This window comes from Amblyomma mixtum, chromosome 9 (genome assembly GCF_055824585.1).
Source record: "Amblyomma mixtum isolate Tamu chromosome 9, ASM5582458v1, whole genome shotgun sequence".
Lineage (NCBI taxonomy): Eukaryota > Metazoa > Arthropoda > Arachnida > Ixodida > Ixodidae > Amblyomma > Amblyomma mixtum.
In genome coordinates this window covers 70,513,158-70,539,950 of record NC_143020.1, presented here as the reverse complement: position 1 = coordinate 70,539,950, position 26,793 = coordinate 70,513,158, and the positions used below count along the sequence as shown (strand labels likewise).

General features: G+C 47.0%; 1 protein-coding gene across 1 annotated transcript; it reads left to right on the top strand.

The window, feature by feature from the left end:
* The first annotated feature begins 391 nt into the window (after positions 1-391).
* On the top strand, positions 392-26,793 carry LOC149329607 (uncharacterized). Its single transcript, XM_089558908.1, has 4 exons — positions 392-580; positions 16,598-16,786; positions 18,195-18,351; positions 26,497-26,793. Exons 1-4 carry the CDS (start codon positions 523-525, stop codon positions 26,723-26,725), a joined length of 633 nt encoding a protein of 210 aa, XP_089415034.1. The 5' UTR covers positions 392-522; the 3' UTR covers positions 26,726-26,793.

Genomic DNA, 26,793 nt, shown 5'->3' with positions numbered 1-26,793 from the left:
TAATTAAGCGGGCTGTTTTTTATAGAATGGTTTTTTTTTAAAGTTTGACTCTGCTAACACCAGAGAACTGAAGGGAAACTTGAACGGCGTCCATTCGGAGACAACTCCACTGTCGAGCATGCAACCACCGTTTGCCGTGTCGCGTGGCAGATACGTAGCTGAGTCACGCGTCTGTTTTCGTCTGCTACGCGCGCATAAGCAGACGACAATGTGTCAAAACAAGCGTGCAGACGACGCATGTAAAAAAAAAAAGAGAGAGAAACATTAGCAGACGACCGCGGTCCGCGCCTGCTTGCGGTCCGATTTGACCATCGCCGCAAGCAGCTACTGGGAGAAAATGTATGCGCGGTCATCCGGTCGTTCTCAATGCCGACGACGTCTCTGAAGCTGGTCCTCCCCTATCGGTGAGAGGTCGTGTGTAGACGGCGCCCATATAAACGTGCGCCCACCTGTGCGGAGCCGTGAAAATAAACCTGACGGCTTACGCCGAGTGCCGTCAGGGACTTCGAGCATCGCGAGGCCATGCTTCGGCGGAGTACGGGACTTTTGCTTGTAGTACTACTGGTCGCCTGCGTCCATGGTAAGCACCTAGTAGATAAGCGCTGTTTGACGATATCTATAGTAGAAATAAATAGAAAAGAATGCACTCGGGAGTCGGGCCAGTCATGTAATGCAAAGAACCGAGGTAACCGGTGGGCTAATATCCTCGTCAGATTCAAGAAAATGTTCGGCCTGACCGCGTTAATCCAGAAAGATATATCAAGCCTAGGCGATCCAGTGAATGTACAGTCTTTTCCAAAAGTAACCAGGCTGCACGGTTTGGTTCTTAGTCGTATATTAAAGCTATTATGCAAGCTCTCAAGCTGCAAATCTCTGTATGGTAAGGAGAACCCCTGCTTTCACCTTCAAAAAGCTTTTTGTTATTAAGGGAAGCCGTAAGGGCTCTACTATACGAATGAGAAGCAAACCATGCAGCCTGGTTACTTTTGACAAAGGCTGTGCAAGCAAAATTTGGCATCCGTACGTCAAACTTTTCTTCTCTTACGAGTTTTCTCCATGCTATCTGCTACGGGCCTCCGGGCTATACATAAACATGCAACAATGTTTCATGGCGTATAATTAGTTGAATACATGCGTGACAGAATCTGTGTTTAAATCAAAGTGACAAGAAATCGCGTCGAAAAGCACGAGAGCTTTGGGAGCTGTTTGGGCGCTGGGAACAGAAATCTGGTTTAGACGAGTCAACCAACTTGGGAGGCTGCTCAGAACGCGCCGTTCGTCTCACTTGTTGAAAAGCTGACCACGTGGTAGTATATTGAGTACTCTTTGACTTCCAGTGGCACTTAAGCTGTAGGAGTGATGCGTCTTGCGCAAAAGACAAATGTGCACTAATAATGTGCGCCGGGTCTGACGAGGATATGCACTTGGGCGAGTTATGTAATGCGAAGAACCGAGCTAACCAGTGGTTTGTCAGGGTAACAGTCGTCGATATAATAGTATATGTAATGTAGGGGAAGAAGATGTAGGCAGGAGAGGCGACGGAATATGAGATTGCCACATATGCCGGGACAAGGTTGCTGCGCCTAGCGAAGGACAGGGCTGCGAAGGCCGTTTGCTGCAGCGATTAGTATAGAACGTCGGGTATTGCGTCGCATAATCCAAGGTGAAAGCAAGAGGTTTTTTCTAAACACTGATTCAAAATACGCGCGTCTCTATTGGAGTCGTATTTCGCTCATTATCTTGTAAACTGCGACTTTCATTATTGGCTATGCCTGGCATATATTGCGCCTTGGACAGTTGTACTACCGCAGCGGTGTACGTGTGGGAATCCGCCTCGCATGCGAGAAGTGCGGGGTTCGATTCAGTGCTACCGGGTATCCACCGATGAGGCCCCCTGGCGTGGTGTTCATTTCCTCAGCTCTGAAATGCCAAGGAAATTGGTCTGTAACCCCACCTTGAGTGGACGAAAACACTTTGTGCCATGGCGGTCTTTGGCCGAATGCTTCCCTTGCGCCATAAAAGTACATCATCATCAACAGCTTCTTCTACTGCTATGCGTATAAGACAGGACAGTCTGCACATTTACAAATTATGGACCGGACATCACGTTGGACGTTGAAACGGGTGGCTAACAAAACTCTCGCCGCAGGTAGGACTACGTGTAGTTCCGGGTGAGAGTATTTGAAAAAAAAAAAAAAAACGGCTTCCGCAACTGTGTGGACGTTCAGGCCTTCTAAGAGCGATGTGGCGGGCTAGTTGGTAACGCATAACAGCTCAGGTAACACAGCAGAACGAAGAAGGACACACACACACGGGCGCTGACTAACGACTGGTCGGCGCGGCAGTCGCGTAGACTTTCATGTGTCCGTTCAAGGTTGTTCATTGATGATGATGATGATGTCCTCAGGTTTAATTCACTGGTCCATTTTTAATAGCTTTTAACCTCCTTTTCTCCTGCTTCTTTTTTCCCTAGTGCGAGTATGCTTGTATCAGCCTTTTTTGGCCTTGTTTTTATCGTTTTAGTGTTTTATCGTTTTTACCTGTTCTTTCCATAATCACGGCCCTTTACACCGTGTTTTTTTTATCGCTTTTAGCCTCATATCGTGTCCTGTTTTGTCGTCATCTTCGTATTTTTTGACATAACTACACTGATCACCGGCGACCCTTGTCGTCAACCTTCCAGTTGTTAGTCAGCGCCCGTGTGTGTCCTTCTGTTCGGTTACCTGCTCTGTTCCTACAGATATACTGTAGTATACATCCACGGGCGACGGTATGGTGAGGGTGCGTGGCGTGACTTCAGCACTGAACTTTTTTTTGCGACTTAGCGCCACGGCAGCACTCGCTGCTACGGCCAATAGGTATAAGCGCTTCTAGTCCTTCGATGGATCAGTCGTGCGAGGGATTCAACTGAGTGCCCGCCGCTTTCCGGCGCCCATGTTCCTCGTGGCTTGAAGGGCCCCTGACCAGGGTCTGGACATTTCGCTCTCCTTTCAACATATATCCAACCTCTTCATCCTCTACGCTGGTATGCGAGCGTTCGCCGTGAAGTCTCAGCGAGCGGTTATCCATTGTTCCATAATTTTTACTAATGGGTGAAGGGAGGGCGTAGCCAACGCGCTGAGGCAGTACGGAATGACTTCCGTTTGGTTTTCGCACACATACAAGCACACACATACACAAAAAAAACATGTCCATGTATGCTTCAGCGTGCCCTTTGTGCTCTGCCGTTCGTAGGCCTTCACCAAGTTCATATTTTTCTACTTTCGAGAGCTAGCGGGTCAATCGTCTTCGCAGAAAGCTAATTCAAGTCAAAAGAGAACTCCATTCAAATTAAGACAACTCGATGTTTTGGAACCTGCTCGGTTCCTTCATCAGGTGTGAATTCTGGCGAGTTGTAACTTGGCTTTTTAAAACCCTTTGGAAAAATTACTGACGGTTTAACCCTCGCAAATGCGTTTTATGTGCGATAGCAGTTTTCCTCCCTGTGTAACGCTGTCAGGCTATACGAAGAGCTCCATTTTGCGCGGCCAAGCTTTGAGCATGGTTTCTGTCTGTACCGGAACATTAACAATCGGCTCCTTGATCCCGTATTGACCAGAGAGTTGTACAAGAGTCGGTGAAACTGCATGAACGAGATTCGGGGCGAGATCAGCCGTTCCGCAACCGGATTTAACGGAAGGAAATTTGTAGGTTTGGTTACTCAAGAAGTATAATAAATGAACCATTTGTTGTCTCAAGGACATCTTAGAAGTCGTGCACACAGCAAAACCACTTGCATAACTCACCTCGGAAATGGCTGTCTCTATCACGCCGAGCACGTTCGCAGTCACTGGAGTTAGGTCTCGCTTGTGCGAGAGTCGGTCACACACAGAACACGCATGGCCAAATGGATTGTCCAGGAAATCCCGCTTGAAGATGTTTGTCGCGGCGACATCCTGTCGTTTCTCCGCTTTCAGCTTCCCTTGAGCTGCCTTAGCCAAACAATCCGATTTCAGTCGAAGGGCTCTCTGCTCTGCAGTTTCCGAAGCTTGTCGATCCTGTGTTTCGACAGCGCGACATTCGCTTCTGCTTGTGGATAAGGACATCCGCATGTAGTCGCTGAGCTCGTTCTTCAAAGTTGGCTACATCCGCGTTTACACGAATGCGACACAAGTCGACTCCAGATCCCCTTTTTGGTTTGGTTTGGTTTATGGGGTTTAACGTCCCAAAGCGACTAAGGCTATGAGAGACGCCGTAGTGGAGGGCTCCGGAAATTTCGACCACCTGGGGTTCTATAACGTGCACTGACATCGCACAGTACACGGGCCTCGAATTTCTCCTCCAAAGAAATTCAACCGCCGCGGCCGGGATCGAACCCGCGTCTTTTGGGTCAGCAGCCGAGCACCATAGCCACTGAGCCACCGCGGCGGCTAGATCCCCTTTTTGAGGGAAAGAACAGGTTTTGAGAAGGAAAGGCGTGACTCGTCTCCTACTCTCTTCCTCGACGCTTTGAAGTGAAACGCTTCACTAGGCTAGTCAACTCGAGTCTGGCGTATGCTCCGTGATCAGAATTAGCCACAGCTGCGCATGAGCAGAACCGAGGGACGTCACAGGAGAGGCGCGAAAAACAAACAAACAAAGACAAACAGTGCGCCAGGAAACCCTCATATTTCGGTGGACACCCGAACCGCGCCGTAAGGGAAGGAAAATGTAACTCCAGTCCTCAAAAAGTGGACTGGAGTTGCACTGTACTGGAGTCGACTTCTGTCGCATTCACGTAACCGCTGCTTATGACTGCAGGATCAGTCGACTCATGCTGTTGTTGCCTTCTTTTACTTTGGTGATTCACCAACGCAAGCCAACGCGGTGAGCAATCCGCCAAGAGAGCTTGCGCACGCTGTGAAATCGCGTGTGGCGTGCGTCAGTCTAGGCAGCAAAGGGAAAATGAAAGTTGGTATCTTGAAGGCTTGGGTCAGAACCGTAAATGCCATTCCGTGGCAGAATATAGTCTGAAGACAACGGGGACCGGGCCAACAAGTTCCCACAAAGGAATCGACCCCTCTCTCGGGTATTGAACGCCCGCACCAGTACGTAGAGAAAGAGGCGGTCAAGGAGCGGACTCACAACAACAGAAGAATCCGGCGTGCGCATTCCTGTGCTCCTCCGGCTTCATCCCGACACAGGAAGCCTTTTGTTGCGAAAGCAACACTACGCGAGTCGCCGAGCCATTTCGCGGAGCTGACGAAAGGCCATACTGCGCGAGGACGGCGCACAGCTGGCGCGCCGCCGCCGTCGCTGCGCGGGCAGACGTGCCGCTAGGGACCCTAGTGCCGCCGCCGCGCTCGCCAGTTGCGCATGCGCAGTAGCGGCGCACAGCTAGCGTGCCGGGGCCGCCGGCACGCCAGCTGTGCGTAGTGATGTCACTTGCTCCTCGCGCATGCGCAGTATGGTCGTGCAACAGCACGTGAAACGGCGAGACTGTGGGCAGTGTTTCTCACGCAGCAATATATGGCTACGCGCAGATGTTGCTCTCGCAATCCTCCAGGTTTAACCAGAGCTAAACCACAGCCAATTTTATGTTCGCTAGAGACCCATTTAGTGCTCTCGCACGAAATTTTGCGCAGATAGATTGGTCACATTTGTCGTCATCTTGCCGCGCCTCAACAGAACTTATCAACATTATGTTAGATTTTAATTTCTTTCAGGTGATTAACCAACCCACTCGTGGTTCAAACATTTTAGATTTAGCTTTCTGCAATGCGCCCGAAACGATTAACGAAGTCTTGCTCCTTGACGGTTTTAGTGACCATAAGCTCATTCATCTACAACTTAATGTCCCATTAGCGTTTCAAGGTCTTACATCCAGGAAAATTCGCGATTACAATAGAGCTAATTATAGAGATATGAATATTGCACTTAACGATTTTTTTATTCAAACGTTCTTGCCCTCATTTGCGGACAGGTCCGTCGATCAGAACTGGGTACTTTATAAGATCATGATGTCCAATCTAGTTTACAAATATTTATTTATTTATTTTATTTATTTATTTATTAATACTGCAATCCCAGGAAGGGATTTTCGCAGGGTGAGCATACAGAATATAGGTAAGTACAAATATTAAGAAAAAAAAGTACAAAGGCCACAAATTAATAATAAGCAACAAAAACACAACAGCAAAAATGAAAGGCTCAATGACGTAACACAGCAAAAAAGTACAATAAGGTTTGGGGCATATAAACACACTACTATCAAGTCATCAGTGAACATGGTCAACAGGGAATTAATTAAATGAAGAAAGAGCACCAAAACGATCACGATATTAAAATCAGGTCATAAAAAAATGGGAAACGGGAATGCATGACAGAGGACATTATTGTGCACTGAGGTTGCCGATGAATGATGTTACAGATAGCTGTAGGACTTCGTCGTTAGTAAGTTGATTCCACTCCGTTACTGTTCGCGGAAAAAAAGAATATTTAAAGCAGTTATTACGCTGGGTGAAAGGGGTGATTGTAAGATTGTGACGTTGTCTTGTAGAATAACCTGAAGAGAAGGATATTAGTCCATCAATGTTAATTTTAAAATGACCTTTGACCAATTGGTATAAGAACTTTAGTCGAGCAACGCGATTCCTTTCGGTTATAGATATTAAAGCAGCCCTGTTTAAGAGGTCACTTACTGATGTGCGTCCATAGCTATTGTAAACAAAACGTACTGCTTTCTTTTGTATTTTTTCAATTTTATTTACGTTTGTTTTGGTGAATGGATCCCAGATTATTGCCGCATAATCTAGTATTGGAAGGACAATCGATTTATACGCTAGAAGCCGAACTCGGGGTGTGGAAAGTCTCAATGCACGCCTAAGAAAGAAAAGTTTACGGTTTGCATTATTTACAGTTTGATCAATGTGTTTAGTCCAGTCAAGGTTGTTAGTAATCCATAGCCCTAGATATTTGTAGTGTGAGACTTCGGAAAGAATATTGTTATCAAATGAATATTGGAACATCAGTGGACTTTTCTTGTGAGTGATTCTCATATACACGGTTTTTTGAAAGTTGATAGGCATGCATCACACCAGACATTAATTTTCTGAAAAGCCTCATTAAGTTTTACCTGATCTGACATGTTTTTAATTTCGGAGTATAGCACACAATCATCTGCATATAGTTTAATATTAACAGGAATGTCTTTCACGATGTCGGTAATGTAAATGATAAACAAGAGTGGCCCAAGCACTGAGCCCTGAGGGACGCCAGAGTCAACAAAAACAGTTTGAGAGGAATGTTCCCCAAAAGAGACATATTGCTGACGGTTACTCAAATATGCTGAAATCCAATTAATGATTTTGTTATTTCTGAGTGTGCTATTAATTTTGGAAAGCAGTTTTTTGTGAGAGACCTTATCAAATGCTTTGGCGAAATCCATAAAAATGGCATCTGTTTGGCTACTATTGTTAATAGCATTCGCAAAATCGTGTATAGTCTGAACTAATTGGGTACAAGTAGAATAACCTTTCCGGAATCCGTGTTGGAAATTTGTAATAAAATTGTGTTGTTCAAGAAAATGGGAAATGTGGGTGTGTATTATGTGTTCCATAATTTTGCAAACTGTCGATGTTAATGAAATCGGTCGGTAATTATTAATGTACTGTTTGTTTCCATTTATATGAATTGGTTGAACTCTGGCTGTCCTCCAGTCGCCCGGAACCTGTCCTTCGTTTAGAGACCTAGAAAAAATTATAAACAAATACTTGGACACCCATTCTGCATACCTCGTTAGGAATGCATTGGGTATTTTATCAGGCCCAAGGGATTTTTTTACGTTAAGATTCAAAAGCATTTTAGTTATACCCTGTTCACTGATGACAAGATCAGGCATCGGAGGTAAGCATGTTTCGAACACAGGTTGTATGCCATTATCCTTAGTAAAAACGGATTTGAAGTATTCGTTAAAGGCGGTTGATATTACCTTTCCGTCATGTGTTAATGTGCCATTGATTTCAAATGCATGAGAATCCCTAGATACTGGTGAGATTGTACGCCAAAATTTTTCAGGTGAGCTAGTTATAATATGTTCCCTTGGTTTCAATTTCAAACGACAAATCTAATCCATGGTTCAATAGATCTCTCCGTCGTCATCGAAACAAAAAAAAGCGTTTGTACAGAAAGGCTCGGTTGGTATCTACATCGGATGCTTGGAAAAAATACAACGATTGTCTGAAATCTTACTGTTCGGCCCTCCGGGCATCAAAGAAAAAATACCTTTCCCATGACCTACCCACCCTCCTAAAATCTAATCTCAAAAAGTTCTGGCGTGTGATATCTCCCGACAGTACTACCAACCAATTTTCACTGTGCAGCGACGATCACGTGCAGCTTTCGGAGAGTGAATGTCCCCAAGCATTTAACAGATACTTTGCGTCAGTTTTCACTCGGGAAGATCATTCCAACATACCCATTGTTCCTGATCATGATTACCAATTTATGGCCCCTATTACCATTACCGCTGAAGGTATCGCTCGTCTCATTGCAAATCTTAAGGTTTCCTCATCAGCAGGTGTTGACAACATAAATTCTAAAATATTGAAAAACACCGTATTGATCTCCAGTGAAATTCTATGCCTCATCTATCAGCAATCATTATCATCTGGTTTACTTCCTACAGATTGGAAAATTGCTAAGATCGTTCCGGTGTTCAAAAGTGGAAACAGAAATTCACCAGAAAACTACCGCCCCATTTCGCTAACCTGCATTTGCTGTAAATTACTCGAGCATGTTATCGCTTCCCACATTTACTGCCATCTGGAACTTAATTCTTTCTTTTTTCCTAATCAGCACGGCTTCCGGAAAGGTTTTTCTTGTGACACCCAACTGCTAGAATTTACGACTGACTTGAATTTCAACATGGATGCTAACCTTCAAACTGACTGTATCTTTTTAGATTTTGCTAAAGCCTTCGACCGTGTTGCACATTCCCGCTTGTTCTCAAAATTGTCTGCTCTGTGCCTATATTCTTTAACACTGTCATGGCTACGTAACTTTCTTTCATTTCGCCAGCAGTTCACTACAGTTAACAATTTCACCTCCCCACTCAGTGATATAGAGTCTGGCGTACCCCAAGGCAGTGTTCTTGGCCCCTTATTGTTTCTAATATACATTAACGACTTGCCCACAGACATATCTTCTTCTATACGACTCTTTGCTGACGACTGCATCATTTACCGGCCCATTAATTCTATGCATGATCACCTTGCCCTCCAAACTGACCTGAACTTAATTTCAAATTGGTGTAGTAAATGGCAAATGATGCTCAACTCATCTAAATGCAAGGCTATCTCTTTCACCCGCAAGCGTACTAATTCTAATTTCTCGTACTCCATTGAAGGTACCGCAGTGTCTCGGACATCATCTTATAAGTATCTAGGTATTCACCTCACGGATAATCTTTCATGGGCCACACACATTCAATCCATCTGTGCCAAAGCTTCAAGATCACTTGGGTACCTGCGCCGGAACTTGCGAAACGCCCTTAATAACGTGAGAAAACTCGCTTATTTAACAATCGTGCGTCCTCAACTAGAATTTGCTTCACCTACGTGGTCCCCTTATCAAAATTACCTGATCAACATGCTTGAATCCGTACAAAATAGAGCCGCTCGTTTCATCACACAAAAGTACCACCCCCAGTCCAGTATCACTAAGATTAAACTTGATATCTCCCTCGAACCATTACATATTCGTCGCTCCATCGCTCTTTTATGCTTACTTCATAAATATCGTCACAGCACCAGGCCATCTCCCTTGCCCCTCGAAGAGCCTTCACGCATTTCACGCCGCCTACATAATCAGTATAGCATTCAACGCATTTACGGAAGAACCCTAGCCATAGAGTAATGCCCTAGCATTCAATTCATCTGCACTTCCACGTGCCATTATTCTTTGGAATGATCTTCCCAACAGTATCGCATCTATCGGCAACCACCAATCATTTCAAGACCAGCTGCACAAACATTTTCTTTAACGACATTGTGTCTTGTTTCAGGTTGTTCTGTGTCCTTGGTTCCCTTTTCTTCTCGTTGGTATTTTACAAAGTTTTTGTTTCTTGTGCAATTTCAACCATTTGTATGTTTTTTATGGCTACTGCTTTTTCTTTTGATGTGTATTGGGCACATGCGATGCATTCTTGCTACTATTTTAATTTTTGTTGCCCGCGGTGATGTATGTCTTGTAGTTTCGTTTTGCCCTGTATATTTATAATTGTGTTTAATTTTTGCCTGGTATCACGTGTTGTGTTTAATTTATTCTTCCTATTTGCATAATCTATTGTTTTTGCCCCCCTTACTCAATGCCCTTCTGGGCCCTGTAAGGTATTTTGAATAAATAAATAAATAAAAGAACAGGCCAAAGGGCGCTGCCATATGGAACACTGGGCTACACTCGTAGCGCACGAAAGAGTACTATAACTTCATTTGGAGACCATTGCTCGGGCGCACTCGCTGTTCCCTGCATTGTCAAGCTAGCAGGCTCATGAGAATCAGCCGACGCCATTGGCTGGAAAAGGGTCGGTACTTTGACGGGGAAAAGCCGTTTCGTTCTAAAGACCCTGAAGAGGGCGCAGAAGGAGAGAAGCGTGGCAAAATTGTTTGACTGTTATGGCTGCAACTATAATCAGTCTTTTCGAAAAATTTCGGCGACCGTGTGTTTCGGGAGCTACGCCTCACAGCCAGCGGAGCATCACGCATTAGGGACTTTTAAAACAGGGGACCCTATCGATTAGTGAGCATGCGCACTGGCGCCTCGCTATTCCCCTGTTGATATGGACCCATTACTTTAAAGGCCCTTATTTTCAACGAGATGGTAATCACGGGCCCTCACGGGAGCCCACAGGTGATCGCGGGAGCTTGCAAATTGTGGCAACGAACAGCGACGGCGTGAACCCCTTGTGTACGGTTTTGACGGCACCACATACTGCGCGGGCCCACACGGGACGGAGAGGCAGAGAGACACCGCTAGACTCAGTTGGAACAAAACAGATATATTCAAGAATTTCTTATCATCGCGTACATGATGCAGAGGCTGGGGTGACCAAGCTTACATGCTGCTGCGTTGGCACCGGAGTCTTCGTCTGAAGGAACGGATAGACTACAGAGTTGACATTGTTCGTGGTGGTAGTGGCTTATTAAAAAAAAAAACAGTGAAGCAAAAGAGTGTTGCCGGCCGCGGCAATTGCTATCTCATATCTTAAGCACCCGAGCTGCAGCCGGCGGAAATGAAAGGGAAAGGGAGAGGATAGTGAGGAGAAGTAGACGGGAGCGACAGCAAGAAAGGACAGGGGAGAGCTTTGTACACTATTTACAAAATACAAAAGTGATCAAGTTTGAGCCGCTCGCGCGCTAATGTCCAAGCATTGTCCGAAAATAAGTGCGCGCGAGCGGCCACTGCGCACAATCACAAAAGATGTAAACCAAGCTGGTCTTCTGCCCCGTAGGCTTGGTCGCTTCGGTCGCTTCGGGCGCCGCAGGATTGATTGCCAGCCGTGACGTCTCGGACATTCCTCGTCATCCTCCCTGACTGGCTTTTTCTCCTTTCTTTTCCCGTCGCACATTCGGGCGATCCTTCTTTCCGAGCTGGAGCGTCTCCCTTGCCCTCCTCTAAACGCCATCGAGTGCTGCATTCCCCGTCTTCCTCCGCATTTTCCCACCGGCTCAAGCCTTTTCTCCTCTGGCCGGCGCCGCTGTCACTCTTCCCGGGGGGGGGGGGGGGGGGGGGGGGGGGGGGTGCTTAACCAGTTGAATGTCTAAAGATGACAGCCAGGCCGTCGACCTTCGGACCCACAATGAGCCTTGGCCCCCGACACCCGGAGATTCCAGGCGCCATACAGTCTGTCGTTCAAGCGCGTCCGAGGTCCCACAGGGAAGATGTCTGAGGTAGCGGCCTTCCGAGAAAGTGCAGCGCACTGTCACACGGTTTTACTGAGAAAGCTCTGCGGAGTACGAGGAACGGCGCAGTTGTCGCCAGAGTACACGTTTTTAGCATACCGGACTACGTCTCCGCTAGTACGTCTCCGGTATGCTAAAAACGTCTAGTATCAGCTGACCAGTTTATTAATCAAAACGAGATTGCAGTGCATTGGGGTGTAATTTACAGAAATAGTTTCCATTGTTAACACTTTCTGCACTATTCTTTCTTTACCCGCCGCGGTGGATCAGTGCATACGGCGCTCGGCTGCTGACCCGAAAGACGCGGGTTCGATCCCGGCCGCGGCGGCCGAATTTCGATGAAGGCGGAATTCTAGAGGCCCGTGTACTGTGCGATATCAGTACACGTTAAAGAACCCCAGGTGGTCGAAATTTCCGGAGCCCTTCACTACGGCGTCCCTCATAGCCTCAGTTGCTTTGGGACGTTAAACCCCAATAAACCAAACCAAATAAACCAAACTATTTTTTCTTTAAACAAATATTTTTATTCTGACCTCAAGAAAAACAGTTTGTTAGTTTTCCAATGCAAAACACAAGCTGTTTATGACGGGATTTTTCAGGTAAACGCCCGAAGGATTGTGGAATAATTTTCCGTTCCGAAAATGCACAGTGATGTCGAAATTTAGAAGAAAAATTATTTAATTGCCAGAGGCAAATTCTGTCTGAAAAAAAAATGCAGGACGACGCGCTACCCAGTTCACAGTTTTGTGAAATATTGTTTAGTGAGTTTGCTATATGACATAAAAAATTAACGTACTTGTGACAAAAATGATGCTAAATTCGCCTGAAGCAAATAAAGTTCTGTTAGGTGCAGCATACTCTCAGAAAAGGCGAGCTCCCAAGCGTCTTCTAGGGTTAAACTGTGTAGCGGGACGGACCTCTTGTAAGTACAGTTGAACCTCGTGATAACGAAGTCGCAGTGGCCCGGCGATTACTTCGTTAATGTTGACCGATCTTCCAAGGGGAATCGTCATTCCTTCATTATACCCATTTTTTGGTTATAAACCGTTTTGTTATAACGAGGTTAGGCTCCTTAGAATTACGCCAGGCTTTAATGCACACACGAAATCAGGATGTATGGGTCATACCATTTTTTCGTAGCAACTATAAATTGCAGTCGCTAGCTCATAACCTTCCACGTACCTTAAACGCATTTCAAAACACCACTGGCTATAAAAGAAACTACGGAACTACTTTGTAAGGTTGTAAGTAGTTGTGTACTATTAATATCATTATTATTATTTGCTGTGTTGTTTAGCTCGTTGTGCTACTTGTGCTTGCTTCGTTGTTTGAAGGCGTGTCATTTTCGGTTGTCTGTTCGTTCTTGCTTTTTTTCTCTCTACAGCTAGGAATTTCATTACATTTGTATGTCACTGCCTCTGTTCTATGCTTTCTGTTTTTACCATTTACTGTTATAACGTCCTTTATAGTTACTGATGGTTTAAAATTAGTTGTCACATGCTGTACGCTTTGCCTTGTATTGGTTCGTGGACTTCGTCAAGCTGCGTTAGCAGCTTTTATCCAGGAAACCATCCAAGAAGTGTCTGGTGAATAAATTGAATTCAATTTAATTGAAGGAGTAAATTACAAAAAGCAGCAAGAAACGACCCCGAAATTGATCAGATAAATTACATGCCCGAACAAACTTGAAGTACACTGCGCGCAGTTAGCAAGATCAACTAAAGCGAATAACGCTATGCACACAATATAACAATTCACACATATTCAAGGACAAAAAAAAAATGTCGCAGGGCGCCTATAAACATGGAATAAATAAAGAGCTTTTATAAATATATATTTCATATAGCTTTTTAAAGCCTCACAAGGTTGAAGAGGACGTCATGGCCGATGGTAAATCGTTCAATGTTATTGCTACGAGGAAACCAATCGTTTATTTTCCATATATTTAGTTGAAAATATGGGTCGTAAGAAGTTACTTGAGTCAGAAAACCAAGTAATATATTAGGGCTGGAAATGCGCGTCTACCCGTCACACAGAGAATGTTTGGATTATTAGCCAATATATAAGCTATAGTACATAAACTATACCTAATAAGCGTTGAGAGCGGAGGAATTTTAAGCTAGTGAAAAATTAGAAAAGTCTGAGTGTTACAAGGGCTAAAGGTAATTCGGACGGACTGCTTGATTCTGAATGTGTATTAGCGCGGGTGGTGGTAGTGATTTATATAAAAAAAAAGAAAAATAAAATAAAATAAATAAATAAATAAAAAAAGTGAAGCAAAAGAGTGTTGCCGGCCGCGGCAATTGCTATCTAATATCTTAAGCACCCGAGCTGCAGCCGGCGGAAATGAAAGGGAAAGGGAGAGGATAGTGAGGAGAAGTATAGAGGGGAGCGACAGCAAGAAAGGACTGGGTAGAGCTTTGTACACTATTTACAAAATACAAAAGTAATCAAGTTCGCGCCGCTCGCGCGCTAATGTCCAAACATTGTCCGAAAATAAGTGCGCGCGAGCGACCACTGCGCACAATCACAAAAGATGTAAACACTATGTACATAGCCGCGCGCACACATAGCGTCCTGTCACGGACTAATCGCGCGCGCGACACACTGCACTAGCGGCCGGGGTGGGGCGCCCGGCCGCGTATACCGTCCGAGGTAGGTGGTGGTAGTGGTTTATTTAAAAAATAAAAAGTGAAGCAAAAGAGTGTTGCCGGCCGCGGCAATTGCTATCTAATATCTTAAGCACCCGAGCTGCAGCCGGCGGAAACGAAAGGGAAAGGGAGAGGATAGTGAGGAGAAGTATAGAGGGGAGCGACAGCAAGAAAGGACTGGGTAGAGCTTTGTACACTATTTACAAAATACAAAAGTAATCAAGTTCGCGCCGCTCGCGCGCTAATGTCCAAGCATTGTCCGAAAATAAGTGCGCGCGAGCGACCACTGCGCACAATCACAAAAGATGTAAACACTATGTACATAGCCGCGCGCACACATAGCGTCCTGTCACGGACTAATCGCGCGCGCGACACACTGCACTAGCGGCCGGGGTGGGGCGCCCGGCCGCGTATACCGTCCGAGGTAGGTGGTGGTAGTGGTTTATTTAAAAAAATAAAAAGTGAAGCAAAAGAGTGTTTCCGGCCGCGGCAATTGCTATCTAACATCTTAAGCACCCGAGCTGCAGCCGGCGGAAACGAAAGGGAAAGGGAGAGGATAGTGAGGAGAAGTATAGAGGGGAGCGACAGCAAGAAAGGACTGGGTAGAGCTTTGTACACTATTTACAAAATACAAAAGTAATCAAGTTCGCGCCGCTCGCGCGCTAATGTCCAAGCATTGTCCGAAAATAAGTGCGCGCGAGCGACCACTGCGCACAATCACAAAAGATGTAAACACTATGTACATAGCCGCGCGCACACATAGCGTCCTGTCACGGACTAATCGCGCGCGCGACACTCTGCACTAGCGGCCGGGGTGGGGCGCCCGGCCGCGTATACCGTCCGAGGTAGGTGGTGGTAGTGGTTTATTTAAAAAAATAAAAAGTGAAGCAAAAGAGTGTTGCCGGCCGCGGCAATTGCTATCTTAAGATAGCTGCAGCCGGCGGAAATGAAAGGGAAAGGATAGTGAGGAGAAGTATAGAGGGGAGCGACAGCAAGAAAGGACAGGGGAGAGCTTTGTACACTATTTACAAAATACAAAAGTAATCAAGTTCGCGCCGCTCGCGCGCTAATGTCCAAGCATTGTCCGAAAATAAGTGCGCGCGAGCGGCCACTGCGCACAATCACTTACACAAGAAGTAAACTGTATGTACATAGCCGCGCGCACGTAGCGTCCTGTCTCGGATTAATCGCGCGCGCGGCACACTGCACTAGCGGCCGGCCGCGTATACACCAACGGAGCGTTCCTGTCACGCGTGCACTACCTGGCGAAGAGCAAGCGGGAAGTCAAGCCTGCCTGCTCGATGAACACACAGAGGCTCAGTATTAGCGCGGGGCAAAATGGCGATTTCAGGCATGATCCTATGACGTAAAACAGTAAAAAGGTGATTATGAACGAAAGTGTATAGTAAAGTGTGATAATCGGTGGTTTTCAATTTCTGTCACAATTACAAGCTCTCACATTCACCACGCTGTCCAAAGAGAACGGCTCCGCCGCGGTGGCTTAGTGGTTACGGCGCTCGGCTGCTGACCCGAAAGACGCGGGTTCGATCCCGGCCGCGGCGGCCGAATTTCGATGAAGGCGAAATTCCAGAGGCCCGTGTACTGTGCGATGTCAGTGCACGTTAAAGAACCCCAGGTGGTCGAAATTTCCGGAGCCCTTCACTCCGGCGTCCCTCATAGCCTGGGACGTCAAACCCCAATAACAAAAGAGAACGTTGCCAAGATCGGCCCCAGCCGCAATGGACGTGTGGTCTAGGTATCACGTGCTCTTCGACATGTGCCAACTGGGGTTATTTGTTTGCTTATTAATGCTTCAAATACCAATTTCATTAGGTATTTGCCGACTGGTGCTTGAAGCGGCCATGAGTAGAGGGCGTCTCGGTGTCAGTGAGCAGATTGTTCTATGTGGTCCATTTCGGCCTGGAAGGCCATGGAAGCAAGGCAATGGGTGGCGGGCGATAAGTGTCACAGCCTTCCAGTATAATTCCTTAACGAGCTCACTGCCTTTGTGCATTTGTTCTGTCACAGCCCGGGACCAGGACCTGTTCCCGGGCGTTCGGAGGCCCAGGGCTGCCGCGGTGCATCCAGACCCGAGGCTGGCCGCCCTCCGGATGGCCATCGAGACGTCGCTCGGTTCCTCTTCGGCCGACGGGAAGAGGCCCCGTGTGGCCGTTCTCCGAGCCGGGGACGCCAACGGACTCAAGATAACGCGCAAGGGTACTCCCGCAACACTGCACATTCATATCTCTCGGTCTTTAGCGAATACTGATTCGTGCTCTCTTTGATGAGAACAGCATTGCTGTCAGCGCCGACGTTGTATGTGGTCACTCTTTTCGCCTGCTGGTAAAATATTACCTAGGTGGTCGGAGCTCAAGAGCATGTGTAAAATATGAAGGAGCTATAAGTGCAGAAACAAATCTCCCGCATTTTTGGGCAACTGCTCCCCCCCCCTCCCAAATATTTGTTTGTCCTGTGTTTTAGTGCGTGTCTCAGTCTTTTTCCCTACTTGCCTCCGTGTGCGTCTGGTTGCCTCCAAGTATGCGTGTCTGAGCGTGGGTGGCGAAGAGTATGCTTGTCACAATATGGCCGTAGTTGCTTTTAAGCATCTGCTACTACCTAATTGAGCTCCTTACTACAGTCGCATACAAGTAGAAAAAGCGGCTTTTCCCCGTCAAAGGACACCCGTCCAGCCAATGGCGTCGGGATTCTTATGAACCTGCTATAGTGAGTATAACGTGACAGTGCATGGAGGGGACTGTCCCCGAGAATGCATAATGGAGACTATCCACTCCTTGCATTGTCACGCCAGCAGGTTCATGAGACTCGACCGACGCCATTGGCTGGAAGGGTCCTTTGACGGGGAAAAGCCGCTTTTTCTTGACTTGTATGCGACTATATAGTTGCAGCCTCAGCTACTTACTATTACTTGATACTACTACTATTATACTTGATACTACTATTATTACTACTGCTACTACATGGTTTATGGAGGTTTAACATCCCAAAGTGACTCAGGTTATGAGGGACGGCGTAGTGAAGGGGTCCTGAAATTTCGACCACCCTGGGGTTCCTTAACGTGCACTGACATCGCACAGTACACGGGCCTCTAGAATTTCGCCTCCATCGAAATTCAACAGCCGCGGCCGGAACCGAAACCGCGTCTTTCGGGTCGGCAGCAAAGCGCCATAACCACTGAGCCACCCCGGCGGCACTACTACTGCTACTACTGCGCTACTACTACTACTGCTGCTACTACTACTACTACTACTACTACTACTACTACTACTACTACTACTACTACTACTACTACTTACTACTGCTGCTACTATTTACTACTGCTGCTACTACTACTAATATTACGACTACTACTACTTCTACCACTACGATTACAACAACTACTACTAATACTACTACTACTGCTGCTACTACTACTAAAATTACGACTACTATACTACTTCTACCACTACGATTACAACAACTACTACTGCTACTACTACTATTACTACTACCACTAGTACAGCCACTACTACTACTATTACTACCACCAGCACCTCTACCTCCCCTACTTAATCACCACCACTACTACTGCTGTTGCTGGCGGTGACAAGGCTGTCGCACCGTGCAGTGGGTCAGCGGGGCCCCAAGCCGACCTGCCGAGGCGCCAACGAGGCGTACGCCGACTGCGGCGCCGACTGCGAGCTCGTGTGCGGGAGGCCCATGCCCGAGGGCGGCTGCCGGGGAGCCTGCAAGGCCGGCTGCATCTGCAAGCACGGATACATCAGGTGCGTACGTGTATGCCTCGGTGGCGGACTACTCACTGACAGTGCGCGCGCAGCGAACATATACGTTTGCCTAAGCGACTTTGAGCTACCGCTGCCCTTCTGAGCTTGGCGAGTTACCACGTCCAACGAGGAAAATGCGCCGCCATGAATATATCAGCCAACTTAGACCGTCGTATACAAGGCGCGTAGTGCTCAGGCTTCCGCGATTTCTTACAGCAAATATATTGCATCATCATGACGTAATGCAGCTGCCGACGTCGAGATGAGTCAGCGCTCGCACGAACCGCTCTTATGCAAATGTAAATGTACCGTGAGGAGAGAAAAGGCGCAGCTTAAGGGACACGTGAACTTTGCCGTGAGCGAAGGGATGAGGGATGGAGTGAAAATATATAATGCATATAGTTAATCATTCTTAACGCAACAGAGAGAAGCCAGAGACGCAAGATAACGACGTTCATAGGCGCTTTAGCGTGCTAGGATGTTAAGAATTTATGCTGATTTCTGAACGTCTGAAAACAATAAAACTGCAAAAAACATTAAAAAATAGACAAAAATTGTGTGTGGTCTGTCATTGGCAAACACGAAATATTCCTCGAAATTGTAGGTGCCCCCGAAAGTGCAGTTGAGGTGCCCACTGACCCAGGCATGCGCGTCTTCAACTTTTTCATCGTCAGTGCCAATTTGCCCAATGTACACGGGTGGGGTATGCTCCAGTGCCGCGTTTCTGCAGCAATGCTGTCAGCGCCAACACATATTGCTCTAGTGCCTTGTTTCTGCCACAACGCTGTCCATGCCAACTCATGCTGAGCACATCTCTCTGTCACTACCGCCACATAGCTCAAAGCGGGAATATTAGTTTGATAGTAGCACTAGTTGATAAAGAAGACTATGTGCAATGCCCAACCGGAGAGTGTGTTACAGTTTAACACGAGGCGGCTGCATTTGCGCAGTGGCCAGTGAAACCTGTCTGTTCGCGCCGCTACGGGGTCTAATCTCAGTCACGGATATTTATTCGATTCATAGAGCTTTTGCACGAATAAATAGAAAATTTAGATTTAGATTTCAGAGTTGTCCCATAATCTGCGTCCGTAGTAGCACGCTAAAAGATAGCACATCACCATCATTATCTCACCATCGTCTCACGTCTCACCATCATATCTCACTCATCACCATCAGTATCTGCCTTACTACTTCATTGCGCGAGAAAGGTCTCCCGTTTCCCCCCAGTTAAAATGGCAGCGCGATGGTGTTGCCGGATTTAGGGGTGCCGAACTTCGAGAGTTCAAAATATCACGGGAGAGGAAAGGGCATGGAGACGCTAAAATTCGAATTTTGATTCCAGATAACTCCGCTTACACAAAACGCATTGGAACAACTCTTGCTGGAGGATATTCCTGAAGTCGCGTCCTTTAACACCCCAGCTATACCAGAAATTTACCAAAAAAAACTTGTTGCAGGGTCCTTTCAACGTTGCACCTGTTGTTTTTCTTCCCATGGTTTGCTGCGCTCTGCTCAATTTAATTTCAAGCTATTTCGTCAGATTCCAAATGCCGGCCACATAGATTAGCATTATTATGTACTATTGCATCGGTTATTGTAGTCTCTCGTGTCCAACATTTTTGGATAAAAATTTGCAACATTGAAATATTATAAGCTCACTGTTTTGGAAATACTGAAAGTAATGGTCCATTCTTCCCATGCTAAATCTCTCTATTAAAGTTAGTCCATCCAGTAGTTGAGACTGCCATACAAAACCAATGAGGAACCTTTATGACGATAGCAAAAACGTTGATAGCAAAAAATGCAAGCCTGCTGACGGGACAGATGCGGATATATTAACTGCTGTAGTGAAATGTTACAATAAATGAAAAAAAAATGCGCTTATAATTTGTCTCCCGTTGAAAAATGCTTTTGTCCAGAATTGTTGGGTATGTAAACACCGTCGCCTCGCCACACACCCACGTGCACTACAAAGACGCTCCGCCATTTATATAATTCGTGACCATCTGCTGCGTACTAGAGCCGGGTGCCAATTTTCCAGTGTTCGCACGGACCCCTCTCCTCCTCTTGTGCAACGTCTCGAGCTTAAAACGTCGCTGATTTCAGCGAGCCGCTTCCCTGCCAACTTCCTGGTCAGCGCACATCCTCTCCACATGTACGTATGTGTCCTTGCAGGCACGTATGTGTCCGTTACGACCAAAGTTACGACGGGCGACTCGATCGCCTTGCTCGCGTAATCAGTTAGACTTTCCCCTCGAGCATCTCATGACTGCGAGCGGAGATTCGATACGAAAATTGCTTCCATCCGGGCACCCTATGACGCTTTTATCAAGGCATATAGAGCCACGGCTCAGGAAGTGACGTCACAGTCGTATCTCGCGTTTTCCTTTACCGGAATCCGGTAAAGTACAGTCATAATAGCGTCAACATCACCATGCCTGCATATCATGTCGGGCACAAATACAAGTTATCGTTTGATATTAAGTCAGAGCTATTACCTTGTACCACACTGTGTGCAACAGGCCTTTGCTTCTACGAATCCAGCCCTCCCCACCTCCCTCACATCATTTGTCTGCAGATGAACTCAGAACTCCTACCCTGTAAACTTAGAATAATTAATGCTTACGCGCAATCGCTAATTCCTATAAGCGTATTGCACTTATGAACGTTAGGGAAGGTGCATCGATTTACGCAATAGACCGAGTGGCCTCATAAGGACGTCAATATACGTTAGCTTATTAAAGCTGGCTTCCGTAGCTTCGAACGAAACTTCGACTATGACGTCTTAAAGACTTCCGTGGGCCGTCGCAATTGCTTTCCCCCGAGTGATCGTTATATTGACGCATATCCTGTCGGCCGCAGCAGTTTTCGCGAGGTTTCGTTCATTACCAGGAATTCTGGACAGCTTACAGCCAGTGCCGCTAAGCCTACAGCGGACCACCACGTTCTTTGCTGCAGCCACCTCCGGTCGTTATCTTTCTTTCTTACGTCACGGATGACATCAACGCGCTATTTTGGAATTTTCAAAGCTATGCGCCACATGGTGGGAGCCAAGGGAACTAGAGCTTGTCTCGAATTCCTGGTAACGTGACAGAGCACGAGCAGTAAAAGTACTTGTAAACTGCATCACAAATTTCCATGTTTTCCCGACGAGTACAAAAATATCGAGTTCAGTCCACCGTGAGTAAACGCGAATGCGTTTATTCAAGATGGACTGAACTCAGTTGTGAGTAAATGCAGATGCTATTGTTGTTTATAACATCGCCGCTGCTAATGGCGTTGCTGGCCGCTATCATTATTCCTGGTTTTCTTTCTACTGACAGAATATCAGTGCTGCTATCTAACTTAATTTGATACACTTGAATTGTAGTTTTCGTCATGCTGCATCGTATTTGAGTATATACCACACAGCTTTTCGACGGGACAAGCCAAGGTTCTTACAACAGCTTTCAGATTGGGAAGCCTCCAAGTTTTCTTTTTTTTTTTTCAGAAAGCGAAGAATTGCACTAGATTGTCATACGGGGTAGTGTTTTACTGTTGTGTTGTTGCTCCTGATCCTAAGTTCACTTGACACGTTTAAATCGGAAAACTGAGGTTTGTGGAAAGATGCGACGGTTGTGGGAAAGTTAAGCATGAACTGTGGGGTACAGAGGAGAGCGTCAACACATGGAGAGTTCAGCTGATGGGTGCTGAACAAGGGTCATCGACCACGGAGAGCGGCCATCGCAGCTGACATAGAAAAAAAAGAGGGCGTGCTTAATCATGTGCTCCTTCCCAGGTGCGCTGGACTGAGGCATAGCGCAGTAGTTGTCACCGTTCCTCTTACTGCACCACTCGAACCTGTCCGTAGAGTGTGTGTATACAGTGCGCGCGAGTATCTTGGGTGTGCGTTGCCACATCACTTTCATCCTTGCTCATCTGGAGTCACCTACCAGATAACTCCGTGGATATAACCTCTCCAGGATTCATAAAGAATTCTTCCTTCGCGAGTCAGTCAGTCGGTCGGTCGGTCGGTCGGTCGGTCGGTCGGTCGGTCGGTCGGTCGGTCGGTCGGTCGGTCGGTCAATCAATCAATCAATGGGTAAAAGAAATTGCATATGTCGCTTAAAGTTTTTCTTTATATTAATGATTAATAATTTCAAGTTGACACCTCTAATATCCTTACTTATTCCTCGGGGTACCAAACTAGAAATCACCATTCTCTTTCCATAACACCACTAAATTCGCGAGTTAATTGTTCTAAATATTCTTTTTTCCAAGGACCATCACTGATTGGAATAACCCCACAGATGATGTTGTCAGGCAGACATCATGGCATTTGTTTCTGTATTTTTGTATCTTAACACACTGTTTCCCACCTGCTATGATCTTGAGTACAAGATCGCAGTATCCATAAATAAAACAATGAACAAACTAATTAATCAGTCTCCTCCGCAATTCTCACACTGTCGCGTCCCCACAGCTGTCTACAAAATCTTCTCTGAAATTATTTTCAAAAATATGCCTGCGATTTTGCCTTCTCTTTATTACGTTGAACCTTGCAGCGCAGCAGTTTCATTATGCTGACGTTCGTGACACCCCGCGAACCTCTCTTCACCTAGTCTGACCTCCCCTGGTTTCATCAAGGCAGCCAACTTGGACGCCCTTTCCTCCTCACCCTCTTACAGGAGACGCCTACATCCCCCTTCTTTGACCTTTCAACCTCATCCTCTTGCATAAGGCGCCAACGCCCTTCTCCTTTGACCTTCCCATCTCTTACCACGGTACTTACTGCGGTACGGAGCTGTAACTTATGGAGTGAAAGCTAGAGCTGTCAAAAGATGCAACACTAATCTCCACTAAGAGGTTGCAACGCGAAGGCAGTATACTTTATGACCGTCAAGGAAAATTACCTTTCGGTGTTGATGACGAGAGAGAATTCCGCGTGTGGATAGAATTGCATAACCAGGCCTGGGGTGCGGCCTGATCTCGGTGACCAGAACCGACAACGCACTCCCTCACCAGGATTTGGCCACCCTGGTGCGGTACTTCGCCGCAACCTTCTATGAACAACCCAATTAACCTTCGGACCTCAGCCCCAGCGGCTGCGGAGCAACTGACCAAGGCGGCGGTCAGACCTGTGACGCAGCCGAGGGTGCTAAGAATCTCCGTCTCCGGACGGGCCACCATTGGAAACTGAACCTGGCAACGTTTAGCGTTGTTGTTGTTGTGACTGAGAGAAGGACGAAAAGGAAATTGCACGGGCCTGCCTACTGGCTCGAGCCAAGCCACCACCGCTGCCACGTGCAGATAGAGGAGAGTTAAAAGATCAGAGGAAAGAGAAAAAGGAAAGAAAAGACGCGTCGCAGCAACAACTGCGTCCGCCGGAGCGGACGCTGCTCAAAAAACAGATAAGCGGCAGAAGCCGCGCTCGCCGAAGCGAGAACAGATACACTTTTTTAGCGCTAGTACCTTACCCAGTATACAAAAAATTCAGGGGGCACTTTCACTGTCTAAAGTGCGTAGAGGCGAAAGCGTTTTCCGCACCACTTTGACTGCCTCTGTGGCACTGTTGACGTCACCACGGGATGACGTCGCACGCAATTAAGTACTAATTACTAAGTAATGGTAAATAATTAATTATTGCCTAATTACTGGTTAATGGTCAAATACGAATTAACTGCTAATTAATTACGCTTTAGCTTCGCCTTTAGGAATTAATTATTGCCTAATTACTGGTTAATGGCCAAATACGAATTAACTGCTAATTAATTACGCTTTAGCTTCGCCTTTAGGAGTGGAACGTGACAGCGTGTTGTAGCGCTGCCAGGGAGTCCACGAACGCCACCATCCGTTCGGCGCGATGCCTTGCCCTTTGAACGCAACGCTCTTAGAGGAAAGGAAATGGTGCTGTAATTCTCTGTCATCTCGGTGGACACCTTAACAGCACCGTACAGGAAGGGAGGAAGTGGGAGTGAAAGAAGATAAAGAGGAGCAGTAATGAAGAAAATGAAAATTGTATTTGAGGAAAGGAAATTACACAGTAAGTGTCTCACATACTTCGGTGGACACCCGTCAAAATCGTGACGCCTTTGCCGACAAGCTTCTGCTGACAACCTTCTGTCGACAACGATGAGGCATTAAAGGCTTTCGCCTTAAAACTGTATCTTACCGGCGCTCACCTATGGGGCAGAAACGTGGAGGCTAAGGAAGAGGATTGAACACAGAGAGCTATGGAAATAAAAATGATAGGTGTAACGTTAAGAGACAAGAAGATGAAAGAGTGGGTCAGGGATCGAACACAGGTTATTGATTGAGATCCTAGTTGAGATCAAGAGGAAGAAATGGGCTTGGGCAGGGCATGCAATGCGAAGGCACGATAACCGCTAGGGTAACGGAGTGGATTCCAGGAGAAGGCAAGGGTAGCAGGGGGCGGCAGAAAGTTAGGTGGGCGGATGAGATCAAGAAATTTGCGGGGATACGGTGGCCGCAACTGGCGAAGAGGGGCCTTTGCCCTGCAGTGGGCGTAGTCAGGCTGTTGATGATGAGAGAATAAACTGCACATCAGCACATGAGATGGGTGACAGCAACGTTTGAACCGTGATCTCCGAGATGGGGTGTCAAGGCAGTGTTTACAGAACTTACCTGAGACCTGGCGCGTAGTACGTTAGGGGCCATGTATGCGCAGTATGAGCGCCACCGATGGACCGCCGCGCTACGCTGCACCCTTCATCCTGCGCATACTGACCGTGGCGTGATGGTAAGCGGCGTCGGTGTGGATCCTTTTTTTAATGCGAAAGCATTTCTTGTCTCATGAGTGGCGTGTGCAGGACCTGTAGGCAGAGCGTGTCCTCAGAGCGCGTCCGCACGAACTGTCAGTCTTCCATTATAGGGGTAATTGAAAGAATAGTGGATTAAATAATCCCATGATTAGCATGAATAAGTAATTAAATCAAGAAATTGCAGCTATGTAGTCTCTGACTGGATCTATTTATTTCACGGAAACCTAAAAAACAAAATAAAAGCGCAAGCGAAGTCGCCACGCAACTGGCTAAAAGGCACTCCACACGTCAGTTGACTCCTACCTTGAGCGATGAGTGAAAAAAAAAAAGGCAGGAGCCGGGACGGTTAATACGATTTAATTTATAGAGATCGGCCGCACAGGACAATAATTGGAAGTTTCAAAGCATGCTCGGAACCTGTAGGTCGAGTTACCGCCGAGTTCAGATTCCTCTTTAGCGCACCTTTAACAGCTGCGCTGTAAAAATATTGCTATAGGGATCACAGCAGTGGCGGGTGGTCCTGGCACAAGAGAAACAACAGGGGAGCGGTCTGGCCCCAAGGTCCCAGTAACGCAAGGTTGCCCGGCGCTCTTAATCGTTTTTGTCTTCTGAGCCGGACGATGTTGTCAATTGTGCAGTGAACTGTCGGGGTCATCGCGGTGTCTTAGCTTATCCCAAGCCCCAAGCTTCTTTAGAGGGATCTGGCAAGAGTTCTCAGGGAGGCTTGCGGACTTCGCACTCCCAGATCATGTGGTCGAAGTTATATTTCCCACCATGACATCGGCAGGAGGGGTTGATATCCTTATTTACGAATTTAGATATGTACTTTGGGTTGGGGAGGGTCCTCGTCTGTAGTTGTCTCCACATTACTTGTTGTCTGGTCAGTGTTTTATGGGGTGGTGGAAGTGTTCGTCTTATTGGTCTGTAATGTGCAGTGAGTTCGTAGTTCAAGTAGCGCAGCAGTGGCCTAGTGGTCTGAGCATCTGCCTCGCATGCGGGAGGTGCGGGGTTCGATCCCCAGTGCCGCCGGGCACTCGTCCGTGAAACAATCGGTATAAGCTTTATCCTGGTCTGATGCTCGGCTTATTTGCGGTGAAATGCTTCGGAAATCGGGCTTTGACCCCACCTTGAGAAAAACAAAAATACCTTGTGCCATGGCGCTCTTCGGCCACAGATTCCCTTGCGCCATAAAGATTCACTATCATCATCATCATCATCATTAGAGTCGCACTCTAATGTCGTCGAATGGGCCGGCGTCGCCAAAGGGGTCTCCACGGCCTGCGGCACGCTATCTAACTTGCCTTAATCCCTACGCTTATGCGCAATAAAGTTTTGTCAGCCTCAGCAATCAGCTGTATACCCCGTGTGCGTCCCCCCTTTCCAGGTCATCGGCGGACGGCCCCTGCGTGCCGGTGTCCCAGTGCCAGCCAGACTGCGGGCCCAACCGCAAGTTCGAGCTGTGCGCTTCTCTGTGCCCCCCAGTGTGCGACCTGAGGCCCCGGCCATGTCTCCGCCTGTGCCGCATGAACGCCTGCGTCTGCGCCGACGGGTACCTGCTCGCCAGGAACAGCACCGCCTGCGTACCCAGGGACAGCTGCAGGAGATTCCTCTGAAGGCGAACTTGATGCCGGACTGGCTCGCGCACTGTCGTCACTGGTGAAGTGACACAGAGACCATGCAG